The following is an 18487-nucleotide window of genomic DNA, read 5'->3' on the forward strand; positions in this document are numbered from 1 at the left end:
TCTTGCTGGTTATTCATCTGAAGATGGTCTGGAGCATATCTGATTAAGGGTAGACTTCAAGCCAGACACCCTAGAGATATCCCATTACAAGCCACACTTAAGTCCAGAATACAAATGCTGTCACAAAGGATCTGATGTCATGAGGCACTTACCTCCTTGTGGTTTCACTGCTGTAGTTCATCCTGCCTGTTGATACGGTGTCCTCCTACTCCTCCCAACCTAGATGTACAGTGTAGAGTTCATAAAATGACTATTCTCAACATGCATGCGTACTAAATGAACTGCTACAGAAGAAAAATGCCTTATAATAATTTCATCTTCAGTTAAGAACAATGCAAGACTATTTTCCTCAATAAGAATTTCTATCCTCCCCGTGTCCTTTTGCAAACCTTGTGGTTTTTTTTTTCCCCCACAACTAAAAAGATCCTTTTCATCTTTCATTTAAACAGTACTACGGAGAATGAGATTAGTACTTGAAGTGTAGAAAAATAAAAACCAGCCAGAGGCCATGGGGAAACGCAGCAATGACATTTATTGGAATTTCTCCAGGCATTACATGAAAAATTCTATAAAGGAAACAGAGGGTAACGCACATTCAGTGCGCCTTCAAAAAAAACAAAACAACAACAACAACAAAAAAGATGATGTATCTGAATAACCGTGATTCTTCGCAATACGTACTACTGCAGTTCCCGGGATTGGTTTTTTATGTACACACCAGCTAAAACATATTTTGTACAAAACTGCAAAGAACTGCCTTTTCACTTGGCATTTTCCCATCTAATACAATACAACATTCTTGAAATATCTAGACAAGAGTCCACTTAATTTTATACACAGTATTAAAGACCTTTCACCCCAACTGTAAAAAGAAAGACTTAAGTAAATCAATATCTTTAATCAAATAAAACACCATGGAAGTAAAAAACAACAAACCCAGGAGACCCCAAGCCCCTAAGTTCCACAGCAGCGTGCAGCAAATCAGCATTGCTCTTCACTTTCACGTTAACATAAAGCATAATACTTAGAAAGCAGTGATATTATGTCCTTGCTTTCTAAATCAGACAATTTTATGCATCAAGACACTGCTGGATTTGGCACTTCGCTTAATTGCTTTTATTACTAAAAATAATAAGTGTTTCCTGAAATACAGTATAAATGGTAAGAGATAATATGACCCACTGTAACACTCAACAGTTCAGACATGCACTCCAAAACACGTGTCTATTACACATTTGTCTAAGCCTGCTTAAAAATTCCACTCAAACATTTTCAAATCTATATGCATCTTTTTATACCTTTATAAACATATTTTCTCCCTTGAAATGATCAGAGCTCAACTCATCTTCTGCCTGGAACACAAAATCATGACTTCTGTTTTAAAAAGACGACCACAAAGCAGTATTAAAACAGGAATAACCTGGAAAGCAGTATTAAAACTGCATCCGTGCTTTGGAATCCCCTTTGAAATGTATACCCACTGTCTATGTGAAAACTGAAAGGTACATAATACTTGAAACCTGCTTGGTCCTCATGCTCAACTTCCCATAACCTGCCTCAACTTTTTCTTCAAATAAAACTTAAGAACAGTTCTCTGGCTCCCGCTACAGCAAGACCAGGCTTCTTGCAGTATTTCTTTGGTTAAATGAGAACCTCTTGCACGCGTAACTCTTATGACAGCGAGTCTCCTGCGGAAAATTAACATCAGAATAAATACCACCCTGCAGCCTCGCTTCCTTCCTCCTGTCATCACGACCAAGCCCAGGACAGGTGGAAGCAAAGAGGCTGGGAAGCAGCAGTCGCCATTAGCTCTTACCTTTACAGGTGCTGCGAGTATGTACAGACAGCTGTTTCTTAGCTCTGAGTGACGGAGGCAGAGCTATGACATGATGCTTTTTGTTTCCAGTTCCAACATGCATGTGGAATTCTGCTGCTGACCAGTACAGCCCAGGCAGCGGATGGCACTAGAGCTCTTTCTGTACAAACCAAGTCATGATAACTAATCTGCTTATTGGTCTGTGCACGCAATGTCAGTAGAATTAAAAGAGGCACACATGAGCTCACACAGATTTCCCACAGAAGATGTGAAACATGCTGCTCTTTGGAGGGAAGATTACATTCTTTTTTTTTTTTACTTCAAGTATTATTCAACATACATATATATAGAGATACGCTATCCTCACTTCACTGCAAGACAAGCATATCTAGAGTGAATCTGTGGATCACCATTATCTTGGCTTTGACTACTGAAATTTCTCTTTTCCTTTACGTCAATTCTAAATTTACATCAAATCATCAATATTACATATGAGAACCCTTTATTTTCCCCTTCTGATTTATTTACACAATCATAAAAAAATTAAGAGCTTGAATTTGCATACTGACATTTGAAGGCGCATCTGTAGCTGTAAGTGTCCCAGCACTAGTTTTGGATAATACCATTGCCTATTGCTAATTTCTCTTCTGAAAGCAGCATACCCATCTTTTCTTTCCCCCTTTTTTTGGAAGAAATGCTGCCTAGAAAAACCCTGGTTTATGGCTTACTCCTTATTTTTTATTTTATTATTTGGATTATAGTTTACTTCCTTTAGGAGCAGTTCGCAGTCAGACAATGCTTCTGCTGGCAAATACTTCATCATCTGCTCAAGAGTCTTTTGATACGTTATCTTCTCCTGTTCCAGGGTCTGAATTACAGTCTTCATTTTGTTCTCTCGAGTCAAAATAGTCTCCAGGCTGGATTCCAGATTCTGAATTTTAGCATGAGCAACCTGGAAACAATAACATTATCTTTATAATCAATTGAGACATTCTGAATAACTTTTTTTTTTAACATTATGATACGCTATATGTTAAGGAAAGACCTTAATTACACAGATGTTCCTAAAAGACACCTGTGTAGGTAGATGATAGACCGAATGCCTACTGTGTATCATACACAGAATCTTCTTCTAGTGGCCAGACCAATCTGAAGGCTTTGTGAAAGCTTGACAAGGGGAAGGAGACATGCAAGGGACAGTTGAGAGTAACAAGGAACTGGAACTCCAGGGAGAAAAAAGAAATCAGCAGCTGGACTGACACTGGAAGAGACGGTTTGTCTGGCAGTGATGGAGCAATGGGAACCCTATGTAATAAAGTAAATTAGCACGATTGAGAGGTTAGAGGGAAAGAGAACCTCAGTGTTAACAACAGAAGCAGACCACCTTCTCTATTTTCCAATAAAATACCTATAGCTTCCTCTGGAAAAAAACAAACAAACCAAACCAAAAGAACTGACTGGTAATCAGAAGCCCTGGACCTCATCAGTAGCAAATGTCTCCCTGTGGGAAGTGAGGGGAATTCTGACCATTCCTAAGAAAACGCCCAAGCAGAGTAAGGAAGAAGCTATACAAACAAAGAGACAAAGAGGTTGAGGAACTGAGGAAGATGCATTGAAGTACAGCACTCTGGAAGCTTTGACAGAGGCTTTCAAATCAGTCACTCATAATTAGTCTATGCCCTTGGTGCATTTTCAGAACAGAGGTAAAAGTCAGTAAATAAGCAGATAAATAAATAGCAAGGCAAAAATATAACTGTAAAAAAGGCAAGCGATCCCTGTTTTCAATATCAAAAGAACACAGCACAGCACCCTCAGCCTATAAACACAAGAATAATGAGGACTTGATCTTTCATTTCTTCCTTACTTCTATTTTCAGGTTTCACAAACTGAAGGTGCTCTTGAGCTCTTCCCAGTGCTTTTTTAAATTAACAAATATAGCAAGAAATGGCCTGGTGATGTAAAAAGAACTTGTCTTTCAGGAAAAGGCAAGACAATACATATTGAAACCTGAAATATGTCTTGGCCAGGCTACAGTATAAAGGGCAAAACAGTGAAGGAGGAAGAGAAGACTTTTAAAGCATGACTTTATCAGGCAAAGTCTGGTGGGCACTCAGTTCTATTCAAGTCTGTTAAGAGAGATCACATTTCAGAAGTAGGCCTATGAGCTTCAACAGAAGAAAACAGAACTATACTGCCTACTAAAGTCTGGAGAAAACAAGCCTACTGCGCTATGGATTATTTCTTAAAATTCTCCAATAAGGAAGCAGAGATGAAGGAACAGAGAACTTATTTTTCAGCAAGATACACAAATTTTGCGAACAATTTTTATGGGACATAAGGGTAGAGATATTTTGAGAAAAAGAAATCAAAATCAAGAAGGAAAAGTCTAAGAAATTACAAAGGAGTTAAAAATATGTCTAACAGAAGTAAATCACTGTAACTGAGAGAACTGTTCAGCTGCATAAGATCTTGCAGTTTGGAGAACTTTAAAAAGACACTCCTCCATTGGCTGAATCACAGAAATGACCTCTCTGTGGGTTTGTAGTCCTAAATCATTTACCTGTAGCTTCTCCAACAAATCCATGTTTTGTCTCTTCAGATGACTGTTCACCCTCTCCAGCTTCTCCAGGGGTTCACCTTCATCACACGGATTCACATTTTCCTGCAGCTCATCCTGAAGTACATGGTACTCTACTTCATAGGCATGGAGCTGTTTTGAAATATCCATCTCAAACACCTGTCACGAGAGAAAAAACAGTTTTTAACTACAATAGAGAACACTTATTCCCATGAATGTTCGTTTAAGAGGCAACTCTGCTTGATAAATGTTTTTTCCTGTTCCTTTCAAAAAAGTATTTTAAGGGGAAGTCTACAACAAGAGCATTTTTAGCATCTAGACTTCTTATTGCAGCCAAAATAAATCATGAGACTTCAGAATAAACTCTACCATCAGTTCTACAATTACCAAATACCATCTCTTACTACAAGATGTATCAGCAGAAAAGCCTTATTTAATAAAATGATTTTATAATATTCTTGCTCAAGAATATTAAGAACATCAAAAATAAACTTTTAAATTCAAGTCTCACACACTTGTGATGGGAGCAGGATCACACAATGAGGAAGAATAATACAGGAATCATCAGATCTCGATTCTCAAAACTGGATCTCTTGACTCCAAGTGCCCATTTATAGACTTTCATAAAACACTCTTCATGGTTAGAGTTTCCCTGTGTTCTGTCTCTTCGTGAAGATACACTATTTTCTTATTGGGATGCTTTGGTGACAAAGCATTGTGAACACTATGGAACTGAGCATGTAAGCAGTGATGGGACCATACAACCCTTATGTGTTTATTCATCCAGTCACAGCCTCTCAGCTTCTGAAAGCTGTCAAATAGTTTAAGCTAGGCAGGGAAGGATCTCTACAGTGACATTAATTCTGTTCCTTGTTCTAGAGATCACAAATATTACACCAATAGAAGACATGAAAAGATAATCCAGCTAAACAAGTTCTGCGTTATATCCACCATTCTTCAGGTAATTCAAAACAAAAGGTAAAACTTTAAATTGCATATGGTGTTCAAGCTGGACAAATGCCATTTTCCTCTATGTAGCTACCCAGTCAATTCTTCATTTTTGTATCTAAGTCCTGCATAATATCTACATTTTTCTTTCATAATCACAGAATCACAGAATGGTTGGGGTTGGAAGGGACCTCTGGAGATCATCTAGTCCAACCCATCTGCTAAAGCAGGTACACCTAGAGTAGATTGCACAGGAATGTGTCTGCTATAAGAGGACAGTCCTGGGAATTACAATGCTGAGACAGCCAAACGACTCCACCTGCAGCCAGCCTAGGTAGGAGCAATCCAATACAGGTAGTCCACACACGAATACAGATCCAGAAAGCTGTTAAAGGTGAGCAGGTGACTTTCCTCTCAGAGCGGAGCTGACCTGCGTACAATCACATCCACCTCCATTCAGGCGACATAACCCATTTTTTCACTCAAACCCAGCACTGCACAGAGCCACTTCTACCATGCTCACCACAGCACGATTCCTCTGCAACACACACAGACCACAGGATAAAGATTTAATTTCTAATTGTATCAAAAATACTGAACTATCATCTCTAGCAGCGCCAGAATCAGTGAGTTGTGAAGTCAAACACTAAAGTGCCTGACAGGTTTACTGTGCCAACCACAATCAGTGCAATGAGAAATTAAGACTTAGATGTCATCTAAAAATGAATTCTTAACTGACAGCACCTGAAACATTCAAGTGTTAACCAAGCCATGGGAATGCATCAGTGTTAACTGTATTCCTGCATATGGAGACTGCTTTCTACAGATCTTCTGTGATCTCTGAACTGCCACCCGAAGGGGGAAAACTGTTCGTATGTTCACAGTTCAGGTACCAGACTGAGACTCATTTTCAATTTGCAGCTTCAACAGAGAAGAACAGGATGTAGAGAGATGAAGGTCCCAGCCACTGACAGTATTTCACAAGAAGCTTGTTGCTTCTCCTATATCAGCATCAGTAATTCTTTTTCTTTCTTCTATTACAGCATCACAGAATCGTTTAGGTTGGAAAAGACCTTTAAGATCGTCAGTTCCAACCATTAACCAACCCCTACCAGGTCTACCTCTAAACTATGTCCCTGAGACCCTCATCTACGCATCTTTTTAAATATTTTCATGGATGATGACTCAAATACTTCCCCGAGCAGCCTGTTCCAATGTCTGACAACCCTTTCCATGAAGACATTTTTTTCAAATGTCTAATCTAAATCTCCCCTGATGCAACTTGAGGCCATTTCCTCTTGTTCTATCACTTGTTACTTGGGAAAACAGACCAACACCCTCCATGCTACAACCTCCTTTCAGGTAGTTGTAGAAAGAGTTAAGGTCCTTCCTCAGCCTCCTTTTCTTGCCCATTACCACAATGTTGCTGTGATACCACTGAAATAACACTACTGCAGTCCTCCTTTCCCTTACCCAAAAAAGGCAAGGCAGGTATCAGTCCTGAGGAACTTTTACCTCTGGCACCAAGTACCTGCCAGATATGAACCCTTCAAGAAAGGGGTTGAGGTGGAAAGGGGAAGTTGCATGAGGGCACCCTAGAAGTGATTCCCAGGAGGACAGAAACTGCCCATGCAACAGAACAGCAAAAGCTTGCTTGACCTTGATTTTAATACAGATCACGAAAAACAGGGTACCACCAACCTCCTAACTTGTAGGATTTTAAGATGGAGGTGTCAGGAAAGTTCCTATGGGGATACCTGGCCCTATGCGGCCAGAACTTCAAAAGGTCAGAAGGAGATGTTGCTGTGATGCTGTCTCTTCCCACCACTGCAAGTTGTGCTTCCCATCATGAACTGCTGGTCCGCTCACCCACTAGCAGGGAGCAATAGCTGGGTTTAAGTTTGGATAATAGGATACTTTTATCCTTCTAATGGTGACATGGAATTTATGAACAAAGTCATGTTCCCAATACGTGGGGCACAAAAGAACCTTTGAACTAGAACTTGATGCAGCAACTATGGTCTTGCTAAAATTGCAGTTCAGAACACATTGAAATTAGCTTATATCCTATTTCCATACAAGCTACTGGGAAGATGATCCCTTTGCATTTCAAACCAAAACAAACATACTGAGAAGACTTTTACCTGTAAGTTAGGCATGATACTTTCAAAGTAAACCAAATCGGGGGAAAAAAAAAGTAAAGAGAAAAACAACCTTACCTGGGTAATAATTTTTTCCATCTGAGGCTGAGTCATATCTGGAATAGTGGTTTTAAGAAAATCAACAATGTTCTCAAAACTCTCACATCCCATTATAGATGTTTCTTGACTGCTAAGGAGGCTCAGTGCTACTTTAAATATGACTTCTGTTCCTTGAAGAAAAATAATGTCTAAAAAATAAAATAATGAAAATATCTTGAAAATGAGAGCTGAAGTCATTGGATAAACATTATATTTGCTGGGATGTTTTTCTTTTTAATCAATCATACTGCAGATGTGTTCAGTTCAGGAGAAGTGCAATGTCTTATTTCAACATGACATAAATGCACATAAAAGCATTTTCTGTCATCTTACAGATGTGAGAGAACATTAAAGAAAATATCGCATGCTTGTTATGTCTGTAACAGTTATCTGCAATAAGCATTTCATTACTGCCTACTGTAGATTGTTAACCAACTGCTAACTCTTTTAAAAGTGCATTTATGACTGAAAAACAATTGGGAAATGGATCACAACACAATGTACTGACATTTTACTGTTTTCTACAGGTAGAAGCTAGACCTAGATGCCTAGATGCCATAAGCAATCATATTATTTTCAAAATCCATACTCGTGATCACACTGGCTATAATTTAAGCCTCAAACCCTTACGTTGGGGTATAAGTATGTGGATAAGAGAGACAACTACAGGCTCTGCAGGAGTCAGCAGACACAGACTGCGCAGAAACCCAAAACTTGATCACAGTAACTAGAAACTTGGTCTCAGTAGCAGCGATAGACTTGCAGTTCATAGAATACCCTGATTTGGAAGGGACCCACAAGGATCATCGAGTCCAACTCCTGTCCCTGCATGTGACAACCCCACAGTTCACACCATGTGTCTGAGGATGCTGTCCAGTCTCTTCTTGAACACTGTCAGGCTTGGGGCCGTGACACCTCCCTGGAGAGCCTGTTCCAGCACTCCACCACCCTCTGGGGGAAGAACCTTTTCCTGATGTCCAACCTAAACCTCCCCTGGCACATCTTCCTGACATTGCCTCGGGTTCTGTCAGTTGTCACTAAAGAGAAGAGTTTGGTGCCTGCCCCTCCTCCTGCCCTTGTGAGGAAGCTGTAGACCATCATGAGGTCTCCTCTTAGTCTTCTCTAGGTGGAACAAACCAAGTGACTTTAGCCACTCCTCATACGGCTTCTCCTCCAAACCCTTCACCAACTCTGCAGCCCTCTTCTGGACACTCTCCAGTAGTCACTGAGATGAATGCAGCACACAAGCAGTTCAGATAAGCTTCCTGTGCTGCTGGCTCTGTCACGCCACCAAGAGCAGCACCGCACAACCTCAATTTCCGATCCTGACACTGACAGGTCATCCTTGGCCCTAACTCAGTGTTGCAGGGTAGCACCAGGACACTGGTGAGGCATCCAGCTCACTCACACACAGCTCCTACAAGTCTCCCTTCTCAAGTCTATGACACACATTCAAGCCACATAAATATCTAATTTATGATGGGTAGACACTTAACCACCTGTTCCTGGTATGTGACAATGGCCCTTAAGGACACAGGAATTCAAAGCATTAGGAAGTAAACCAACATGGTGACTTTTCAGTTTTAAAATCAGAACATGCCTTGCTCAGCTCATTTACAGAGAAATTAACACTGACCCTCCCCCATCCTTAAAAAAATAGTCTTCCAAGCTCAAAGCCTACTGAAGTTAAAAAAAAAAAAAGGCACTTTATCTTTGAAAGCCAAATAATAAAAAAAAGCTTGAATATCCTGGAATTCAATAATCCCACTGGGAAAGAGATGTACTCATCATGTGCATATCACTGAAAACCAGATACACCAATCATTTGCTCACCCAAAGAGCAATCAGAACAAGTTTCTTGTAAAAGAAAATAATTGTGTAATGGAGAAATCACTAAACCAAAAAAAAAAAACCCACCCCAATATCAAAACCCAACCAAACAAGGTCCTCTTCCCCCCAAACTACCACACCAAATTAAAAACCCAACACTCTCCAGTAATAAAACGCGAGACAGAAGTCAGATTGAATTTCTTAAGAAAATATAAAAGGTGCCATATGAAAACAGAAAAAAATCAAATGCAATTAGTTTTACATTAATAAATATATTTTTTAAAACGCTGCATTACTGGAGTTTTGATTAAGCTGGCAGTTCTTATTGACAATAAAAATAATACAAAACCAAGTACTTGACATGCTGATACTGTAAACACTACAGAGCACAATCAGTATTTAAGCTTTTGTGCTTGATGTTATTTGAAGAAGAAAGTATCACAAAAAAACCTTTTAAATGGAAAAAGAGGCATAATAAGATTGGGAAACTGTTCAATATATATACATGAATACCTGAACAGCCTTTAAGTTACACTTTAGGTGAATTTTTATTAGATAGTACATTAGAATCAGTTATTCAGAAACACTTTCTTGAAAACCAATGCCTTCTCTCTTTTCAATTTGCAAGTTCAACAAGATGAACTTTTCTATACACATAAACTGAATGCTTAATGCATAAAATACATTTGCGACAACAAACTTCCTGCTGTTCACACTTCAGAAGTCTCTTGGCTAATAACAGTAGACAGACTTAATTGCTCAAGTCTGATGTTTCAAATAACACATTTCAGTTTTCCTCTTTGAAAGGGGGCTGATATGCCACTATAAAGAACATTGCTACTTACCACCCACACTAGTCACCCCAAACGTCCCTAGTATGTAGAAAACTACTTCCTGAGGTTTCAAATCAAAATGGACAACATTGCTCTGTTTATTATTGCAACAGAATAAACTTTCTTACCAAATACTCTGGCTACAAATCCTAATGGAAACTGAGACGCGAACAGTGTAAGAAACCATGGTGCAGCATAAAGACTGGGACTGATTTCATTTTCTTCAAGATGATTATACAGGTCTCTGTGATAATCATGAAGAAGCCTTGAGAGCTGATACATCTGTATCTACAGTGCATGATGGGGTTGGGGGGAAAGAAATAGAGAAAGAGAAGTTCAGCTTTACTCAGTTTTCCAGACCATTCACATTTCACTCAAGGGAAATTAACTCCAGTACAGATGGCAATGTGAATGAAGCTTAATTGTTGCCTAGGGCCCGACGCGATATCTACTCATGTATAAACAACCCATCCCTAATGAATTAAAACCAACAGAGTAGTCAACAACAAAGAACAGTTTGAACCCAATTATTAATGATGTATCATTTCAGATTCATAGGCATAAGAAGAGAATATATTGATCTAACTCTATCAACAAACCAGAACTTTCAGTCTCACAGCACTAGAAATAGCTTTTGCAAGATGCCAACACTCTCCTTTACAGAATTCAACTAATTCTGGCTAAATTTACACATTTCAGCTTTCATCCTTTGAATCTTGCACGCATTTTTGTTGCATTTAAAACTCCTATGCTAGTCATCACTGTAGGCAGCTGCTGTACCCACATCGTATATTAGATACAGTGGGTCAATAGAGCTGTCCCACATACATATTTCCCAGCACACCCCCCACATGCTGGTGGTCCAGAGACATTTAAGATACTGATGCAAAAAAGTGCTGCTATACAACCTGGAAAAGGTTGCAAGGCAAACTGGTTAGAAGTTGCTATTCATTGCTAAAAACAGCGCTCTACGGCAAATTATTTCCTTGCAATTTTGATAGTTTTAATATTTTATATTCCACAGTAAGTCGCTCATAGCACAGAACAATGTTTCTCTCAGAAAGCAGAAGAAGCAGACATACATCAATTAGCTGTCAGGTCCAATTTTGCTGTCAACAGTGCCTTATGGTTAAAGTGAATCTATTCCTCAATAAGGAAATAACTTAGTGGATTCAGCTACTTTCCTACTTTTGGTGGTCATGATTATTTCCCTACCACAAACTGACTGCACTCGAAACTATCTGATCAGTCAGCAGAATCCACAAGCAGACAGATCATTTCTCATTCAGACAAATTAGCTAAATTTGTGCGTGTCTTTAAGTTCTTCCTTTAATTGCCAAAGATACTAATTAAGCATGGTTTGGACAGTGTCAATAAAACACACATTTACATGTGAAATTAGAAGAGTATCATAGAGGCAGTAAATCAATTGGATGGGTTCATCATGAACTGAAGATCTACAACAGAAAGCCAAATAAGTTTTCATCATCCTAAAGAAACATCCAATGTATTTCTTCTACAGGACAAAAGCTAATTCTGCATATAAGCTTACTTTCTGTTTCAGTACTGTAAATGTAAAAGAATTTGCAAGTGGTCTACTCCTGTTAAAATCTAAAACTAAAAGAATTAGGCTTAAGCAAGATCCTCTAAGTCATCTTCAACTGTCTAGTTCGTCTTGAGCAGAAAAAACTTGCACTTCTGTCTAGAACAGGATAACTGCCTAGAAGCAAACTGTGTAGAAAGAGGTAATCTCATTTAAAAGGGCAAACTGTACTACAAGTGGTAAACCTTCTCAAACTTAAAAAGCATTTTTCCTAAGAGCTTCGGATGATGAAAGTTTCAGACTCATTTAAATAAAAATGTGAAACCTGGACATTTGAATGCTCTCAAACCATCAGATGGTACTGAAAACCTACACCTGCGGTATGACATACAGACACTAAGAGAGCATCTTCTTGGGGAAAAAAAAAATCCCACAACCACACGCTTATCATCCTTTGACACCCACTGGTCCAAAAAACACATTTGGGGTGGGGCAAATGGGACAGGGAAGAGGCAGAATGATGCTCTTTATGGCTGTTTACTCTCAATTCATCACAACAAACTGGTTAAAGCATACTTATATCCAGAGTAAAACATCCCTCTTTATTATTTTTAGAATTAACACATACGATTTCTTTAACTACAATCTGTTCTGTTGTTATGGACATTTGCCAAATAAGCACCTAATCTGACTGACCATGAAAAGTAGACTGAAACTCCCCTTAAGTTTTTACTTTATTATAAGTGTTTGCCATGCAGACAGCATGAAAAAAGAGACTTTTAAAATCTGCCTCTTTGTTTTCTCTTTTTCCACTATGGATTACAAGCTTTAACACAGCTGAGGTATATCCCTTTATAATATTAGGGACTTATGGAATAATAATATGTAAGTGGGTGGACAGCTGCATCTCAAGATCAAAGACTCATCAAACTCTAAAACTTGGAGTTTATACAGATCTGAAACATTTTCTGTTTCCTTCCTAAACAGGCTCCAGTATCTATAGCCAGCTATTAAAAACCAGTAGTGCAGAATGTGCATCATTTCATAAGCAAACTAAATTATTAAAAATTAATCTGTTTTCCTTCTGTGTTGGGGTAGAGAACGATGAGAGAAAAGGGGTGCAAATGATGACGCGACACAGAGCAGCCCCAAGTACAAATGCCTGTGGAGTACACTGACTGGCCACTGGGTGTCACTATTGATTTGACTAGGAATAACTAGAGAAAACTCTACATTTAAGTGCTTAAGGACTGCAGAAAAACAAAATCAAATTTATTTTTAAACTCTGTCTATACAGATGCAAGCATATTGTGTCTTTTTTGGATAAGGAAGAGAGAGAAGTGAGGAAAGGAAAAGGAAGAGCAAAATAGCAGAGATAGAGTTTCCAAACAGGAGATGATAGAGACGTGTGACAGGAAAAGCCTGCAAGTTTTGAACTTCTCTGTTTGCAAACTCAGAGTTGAAGAGGGGTTTGACAATAACATTTGCATGCATGCCACGACCTCCAAAACAGCACAACAAGCTTCATAAGGCCCTGGAGAACAAGAGCAAGCTCTGAGATCTCAAAACTCATTTAAAACTCTGGTTTGCTTTAGGAGAAGGATGGACTTACCTGTAGTGACATCATGTCTGGCCTGTATTGTTTACGGAAGCCAAGGTCATACATGAGGAATTTCAGCATTTCAAAGGCCTGTTCCTCACTCATATGTAGAAGCAGCACTCCAGCTACAAAGCTTATACCTTGACAATAACCCACTTCTTTGTCCAGCAAAGAATATGCTTTCAGGAGATTAAAGAGTGACAGCTGTCCTGCTCCCAGGTGGGTAGAAAAGTAAGGATGTGTAGGGAACGTCCGTCCTGATGTGAAGAGAGAACAATAGTTGATATTCAATTCTTCTCATAAAAAAAGAAAACAGATCCATCTGGCAACCAGCACTTCTCTCTTCTCATAGACCTTTTCTCTTTGCTTTCATGTGCAGGTTCATTTTAGACAGATCGATCTGTATTTTACTGATTTTAGGTTGTATCCATTGAGCTCATTTAATATTCTCATCTGCACAGAATTTGCAGATACAACTGCTTTATTTCTCTCTTCAGACAGATGTAGAAGAGCACAAATACAAACAGCATAACCTAAGAAACCATTTGCTTAGAGAACGCTAAGTGACAGACACAGAATGTATCCTGACAACACTGAAAGGTGGGCTGACACAGCAGCATCTATCTCCAGCAACAGCTTCCATTAAGATTGTTGTGTTTCTGCTCAAAGACACACAAAACAAGCCAGAAAAGTCTCCCAGCTACAAACAGACATACCTAGATCTACAAGGATGGCGTGCTGTTGAGCAGTCAGTTGTTTCAGAAGTTCTTTGTAGGAGATGTCAGGAGGCTGCTGCTTATTTGGCAGTCTGTGTCTGACTCGATGCTGCACAGCCAAAAACTGCCAAATTTCTCCCCGACGACTTTTTGGTACACCTGCAGATCAGTCAAAAACACAAGAGGCCTAAGGAGGGGCATATTTTCAGTGCTATAACACAAGAATTCAGTTTTTCATAATCTTTGCCTTTGGAGGATCCCCTGGAGGATCCTTTACAAGCACTGAGCTTCAGAAGTCGTGCACTCTGCAGTGTATTGCCTCAGCAACCACAGTTTGCCCCACTAATAAAACATTAATTACAAACTTATGGTAATTACACTGAGTAGTACATTGGGCAACAACTGAGGTACAGACATCACTTGTTTTACCACCTCTGAGCTGTCAGTCTCCAGCAGGAAAAGATGCGCAACTACATGAAGAACGCAGACTTTCCCATTTAGAAAGGCTGAACTAAATTTAGAGGTGTAATATATACAGAGGTCCACCTCCTCTTCCCCCTCCCAAAGAACTGCTCATGCCAGTCCATAGGCTTGTGTAACAGAAAGATGTACAGATCACGGAATGCTCAGTTCAAATCTAAAAGCATTAATGCTGCATACCAAAGGAAGGACACAGAACCACTCATATTGAAAGACAGCATTTCTCTTTAATCAGCCTAACACCTGTGAAAGCATAAACTAAATTAAAATACTACTTTTGGTATTTCACATACATTCCCCTGACTCTGTAAACTGACCTTTGGAAGTCAAATTGAACTGTCAACTCTGCTAATACTTTCCAGGCAAATAATTGCTTAACAAGAATACAAATTAGAAAAAATTATATCCTTGTTCCCAAGTCTAAACTTCAGTCCAGTAGCAGAATATAGGGCAGCAATGCAAGTTGTTTGTTGGCTGTCTTCTGCAGATCACTAGCAGGAACTGCCTTATTTCTACCACAATTTTCTTTGGTAGCAATTTGAACTTCCCTTCTGTACCACTAGCAGATTACACTGAAATGTTGTTTTTCAGCATCTGTACTACAGACATGAGATTCTATGAAGGAGAGCACAGCGGTGCAGTGAGACCAGATCTATAGGCCTCCTGGCCCACAGTTAAGCCACAGAAGACCTACTTCAAGCCAAAATCCCCAGCCTTTCACTTGAGGAAACAAAATACTAAAAGACCATAGTCCAGACTCCATAAAATGTGGTCCCTTTGACTCTCTGAAGCTTGGTTGTGATTCTCCTAGGTTTTGGGTACAGTTCACACTAGACATTATGGTCCTGCCTTCTCAGTGAGTAATTGAAATCAGAGCATCTGAAGCTCTGAGTCCACTGGATAGTAGCCACAGACCAGAAACCAGAAGATCACAGTGTCAGCTGCAGAAGCTCCAAGTTCAGTCTTCAATGCAATACATGGACACAAGGTGCTTCTTTCAGAAGAACGACTATAGATGTTTGCTGACATTGTAAGCTGTAGACACAGCAGAACCTGTTTTCTGTTTGGCAGCAGGAGGAGAATGCATTTGCAAAAAGAAGGCCATTTTCTCATTATTTTGTGCTACTGGAAAAAGTGTACTGCTGGCAGATTTCCTTCAGTATCAAAAGGCAACTTCACATACACACCAAAACAATCTTCAGACTTCATAGTTAAAAGCCATCCCACATGCATACCTTCTTTCAAAGTGGAATGAATATCTTCCATGTCACATCGGATTTTGGCTCTGCAGTTCAGTAACTTCTTATCCCAGACATTTATGACATCTTTCTGACATGTACCAACTTCATCATAGTCCAGTTTGACTTTTCTTGATTGGAGCTCATCTCTGCTTGCTAGAGCATAGAACACAAAGGAAGAGCAGATGAAACACCAGAACATCAAAAAACTCAGATTCCCACACTATTGGTGGAAAAAAACTGGAATTAAGACCTTCATGGGTCTTAATTTACAGAGATAGGTTTAATTATCATTGGACTGAATTATACATTCCACAACATGACCTCTGAAAACTGCAGTTGAGTTTATCCCAAATTTGTCTTGATCCATGTGCAGTACTTACGCTCCTTGCAGGAGACTGGTTCCTCTTACAGATGTACTGCCCTCCCCACCATCATCTCTAGGTGAAAGAAAACTCTCACATTACTATACAAACTGCAAAACAAGACAAGCAGGTCCTTTGTCTGATCAGCACACTTTGGATACATCCAATATTGCATGAATCCAGATGATGATTGCCTATTCCACTCCAAAAATGTAGGTGGCATTTTTTTTTCATTTCCAAAAACTGTATGTTACACCAGTGAAATCTATTCAAGACTACAGGGGGGCTTACAGAAGCAACATTATGCAAGGTGCAGTACACTTTCACAAAAACACAAATGTGATCTTACCACAAGAATCCGCAGTCTAACTGGGGTAATTTTAAATGCTACTCTCTTGCTGCATGATTTGAGAATGCTCATTCTCATAAACAGTACGTGACAGATTCAAGATGACAGTAACACATACTTCAGCGTGGCAACAAACTCCAGAATTAAGTGCATGGGTTATCACTCACTGAATGGTACTTTGGCTCTGCAGTTAACCCTAGTGAAAGTCAGCAGCTTGCCCATCTATCGTACTTGTCCTACCTCCTGTGCCACCCTTGGCTCCTTGCAAACATCCTTACTATATGTTCTTCCTAATCATTGCTATGTGGCCTGTTACTTTTTGTAGTTCTTGTATTTCTAGGTGATCTACTGGAAAAAGGAGCTTTTAGTTGCTGATTAAAAAAATAATGTTTGTGCAATTGACAGAACTTACCTTCTGTAAAACAAAGAGCTAATAGATTTCAAGTCTCCTCGACAGCAAAAGAACAGGAAAAGAGGTTCTATTAATATTTTGTAAATAAAACTCAACAAAACATTAACAGAAAACCACTGAAAACAATTCCACAGCAATACCAGTCTTAAACCAGTCATATACAGCTGAATAAATTAACAGGTAGGAACATGACTTCAAGCAGAGAAATGGTGGCATTTCTGTTATATTTCCCATTCCTGAGATCTACATTTAATTGTAGGCTAAAATGCCAAGCACTGCCCAAACCAGCGCTTGTTTGGAATGTACCAGTTCTGCATATGTCCTGTCCATAAAATGGCCCACGTTACAGCAGCCCACAGGAAGGATGCCTAGAGACAGGTGTTAAGACAGTTTATTTTTCTCCCTTTGAAAATAAGACGATAAATTCCAGCTAGCCAGAGCACCAATTTCACTAGCAGTACTTACAAACCTCCATAAAAGAAAGGCGACATGCTCCTTGGAGCACAAACCTACATGTAGGCTGGCAGACAAGTTTCAGTTTGCAGTCTCCACTGCTGATGCTCCTGTTTTCACCGCAAGTGATTAGGCAGGAAGAACTTATTTTCTACCTGTCTCCTACAGAATGGAAATAACTTGTAACTGAATCTTAAGAAACTGGACTGATTTTACAGTTTCTAATACCTCCAGCCACACAGGGTGGGTATAGAACTTAGTTTGTCCCCTCAGCAGCTCATACTACCAGAGGGAATAACATGAAATTGGTCACTGCAGCAGATGTCCAGATTTCCCACTCCACAGTAGCAGACTAACCGTTTGCTAAAACAATAAATGAATATTTTGGCTGAAGTTAAAACAGACTTCTCTGTAGGTGTTCCCTATGAATCTAGGAGTTTCCACAGAAGTGTGTGCCAAAAAGGAGACAAACAGAGAGTGCACAGAGAAATATACTACACATATAGGCAATACATTCAATGATGTGCTGTTGTAGGGACATGGAAGGACTTCCGTCCTGCTGTTTTCTTTCCTCTCCCTGCCTTCTCAGTAAGTACCACTAAAGAAGGAAAAAGAGTTCACTGACCTTAATAAGATCAATACATTTTGTTTGAAGAATCAGACTACCATACAATGAGGTTATACACCATACAGAAGATGATGAGGGCAGCAATTGTAGAGAAGACGTGTGAAATTTTCAGCTTGCACCAAAAGATACTAGTCTATTACACTGAAGAAGTTCTATATGTTAGGATAGACATTGCATCCTGTCTTTTATTTGTGAGTCTTGACCAGCCACAATAAAATATCTCTGCCAAAAGCTCAGGCAGCTGACAAGTCAGCATGGTCACGTTCAGATCCCTCAGTAATAGCACTCAATTGTCAGTGTACATTGCTCATCTTCCAAAATAAGAACTTTCTGCCGTACCTCAAGAACCAGTTGCTCAAAAGTCATATTTGGATTTAAATACTTATAAATTATCACTGTGACGTGATTAAGGAAGGACAGGAAGCCTGGACAGAAGGACTGAAAGGAGATTTAGAGGG

The 18487-nt window shown here is 39.4% G+C and overlaps 1 protein-coding gene across 4 annotated transcripts in view; it reads right to left on the reverse strand.

Annotated features, from left to right (window-relative positions):
* Window positions 1-513: 513 nt before the first annotated feature.
* Window positions 514-18487, reverse strand: part of TBC1D4 (TBC1 domain family member 4) — a 106349-nt gene continuing 88375 nt past the window's right edge. For 3 of the 4 annotated variants that reach the window (XM_065830813.2, XM_065830900.2, XM_071806223.1), the window contains 7 exons: window positions 15820-15978; window positions 14105-14263; window positions 13401-13645; window positions 10374-10533; window positions 7562-7731; window positions 4377-4553; window positions 514-2768 (listed from right to left, as the gene is read on the reverse strand). In XM_065830813.2, coding sequence (XP_065686885.2) covers window positions 2541-2768; window positions 4377-4553; window positions 7562-7731; window positions 10374-10533; window positions 13401-13645; window positions 14105-14263; window positions 15820-15978 — 1298 coding nt within the window. In that variant the 3' untranslated portion in view covers window positions 514-2540. Of the gene's footprint in view, window positions 2769-4376; window positions 4554-5661; window positions 5881-7561; window positions 7732-10373; window positions 10534-13400; window positions 13646-14104; window positions 14264-15819; window positions 15979-18487 lie in introns of those variants that run through there. The other variant, XR_011738299.1, reaches the window with a different exon arrangement.

The sequence above is a fragment of the Patagioenas fasciata genome, chromosome 1 (assembly GCF_037038585.1).
Source record: "Patagioenas fasciata isolate bPatFas1 chromosome 1, bPatFas1.hap1, whole genome shotgun sequence".
Lineage (NCBI taxonomy): Eukaryota > Metazoa > Chordata > Aves > Columbiformes > Columbidae > Patagioenas > Patagioenas fasciata.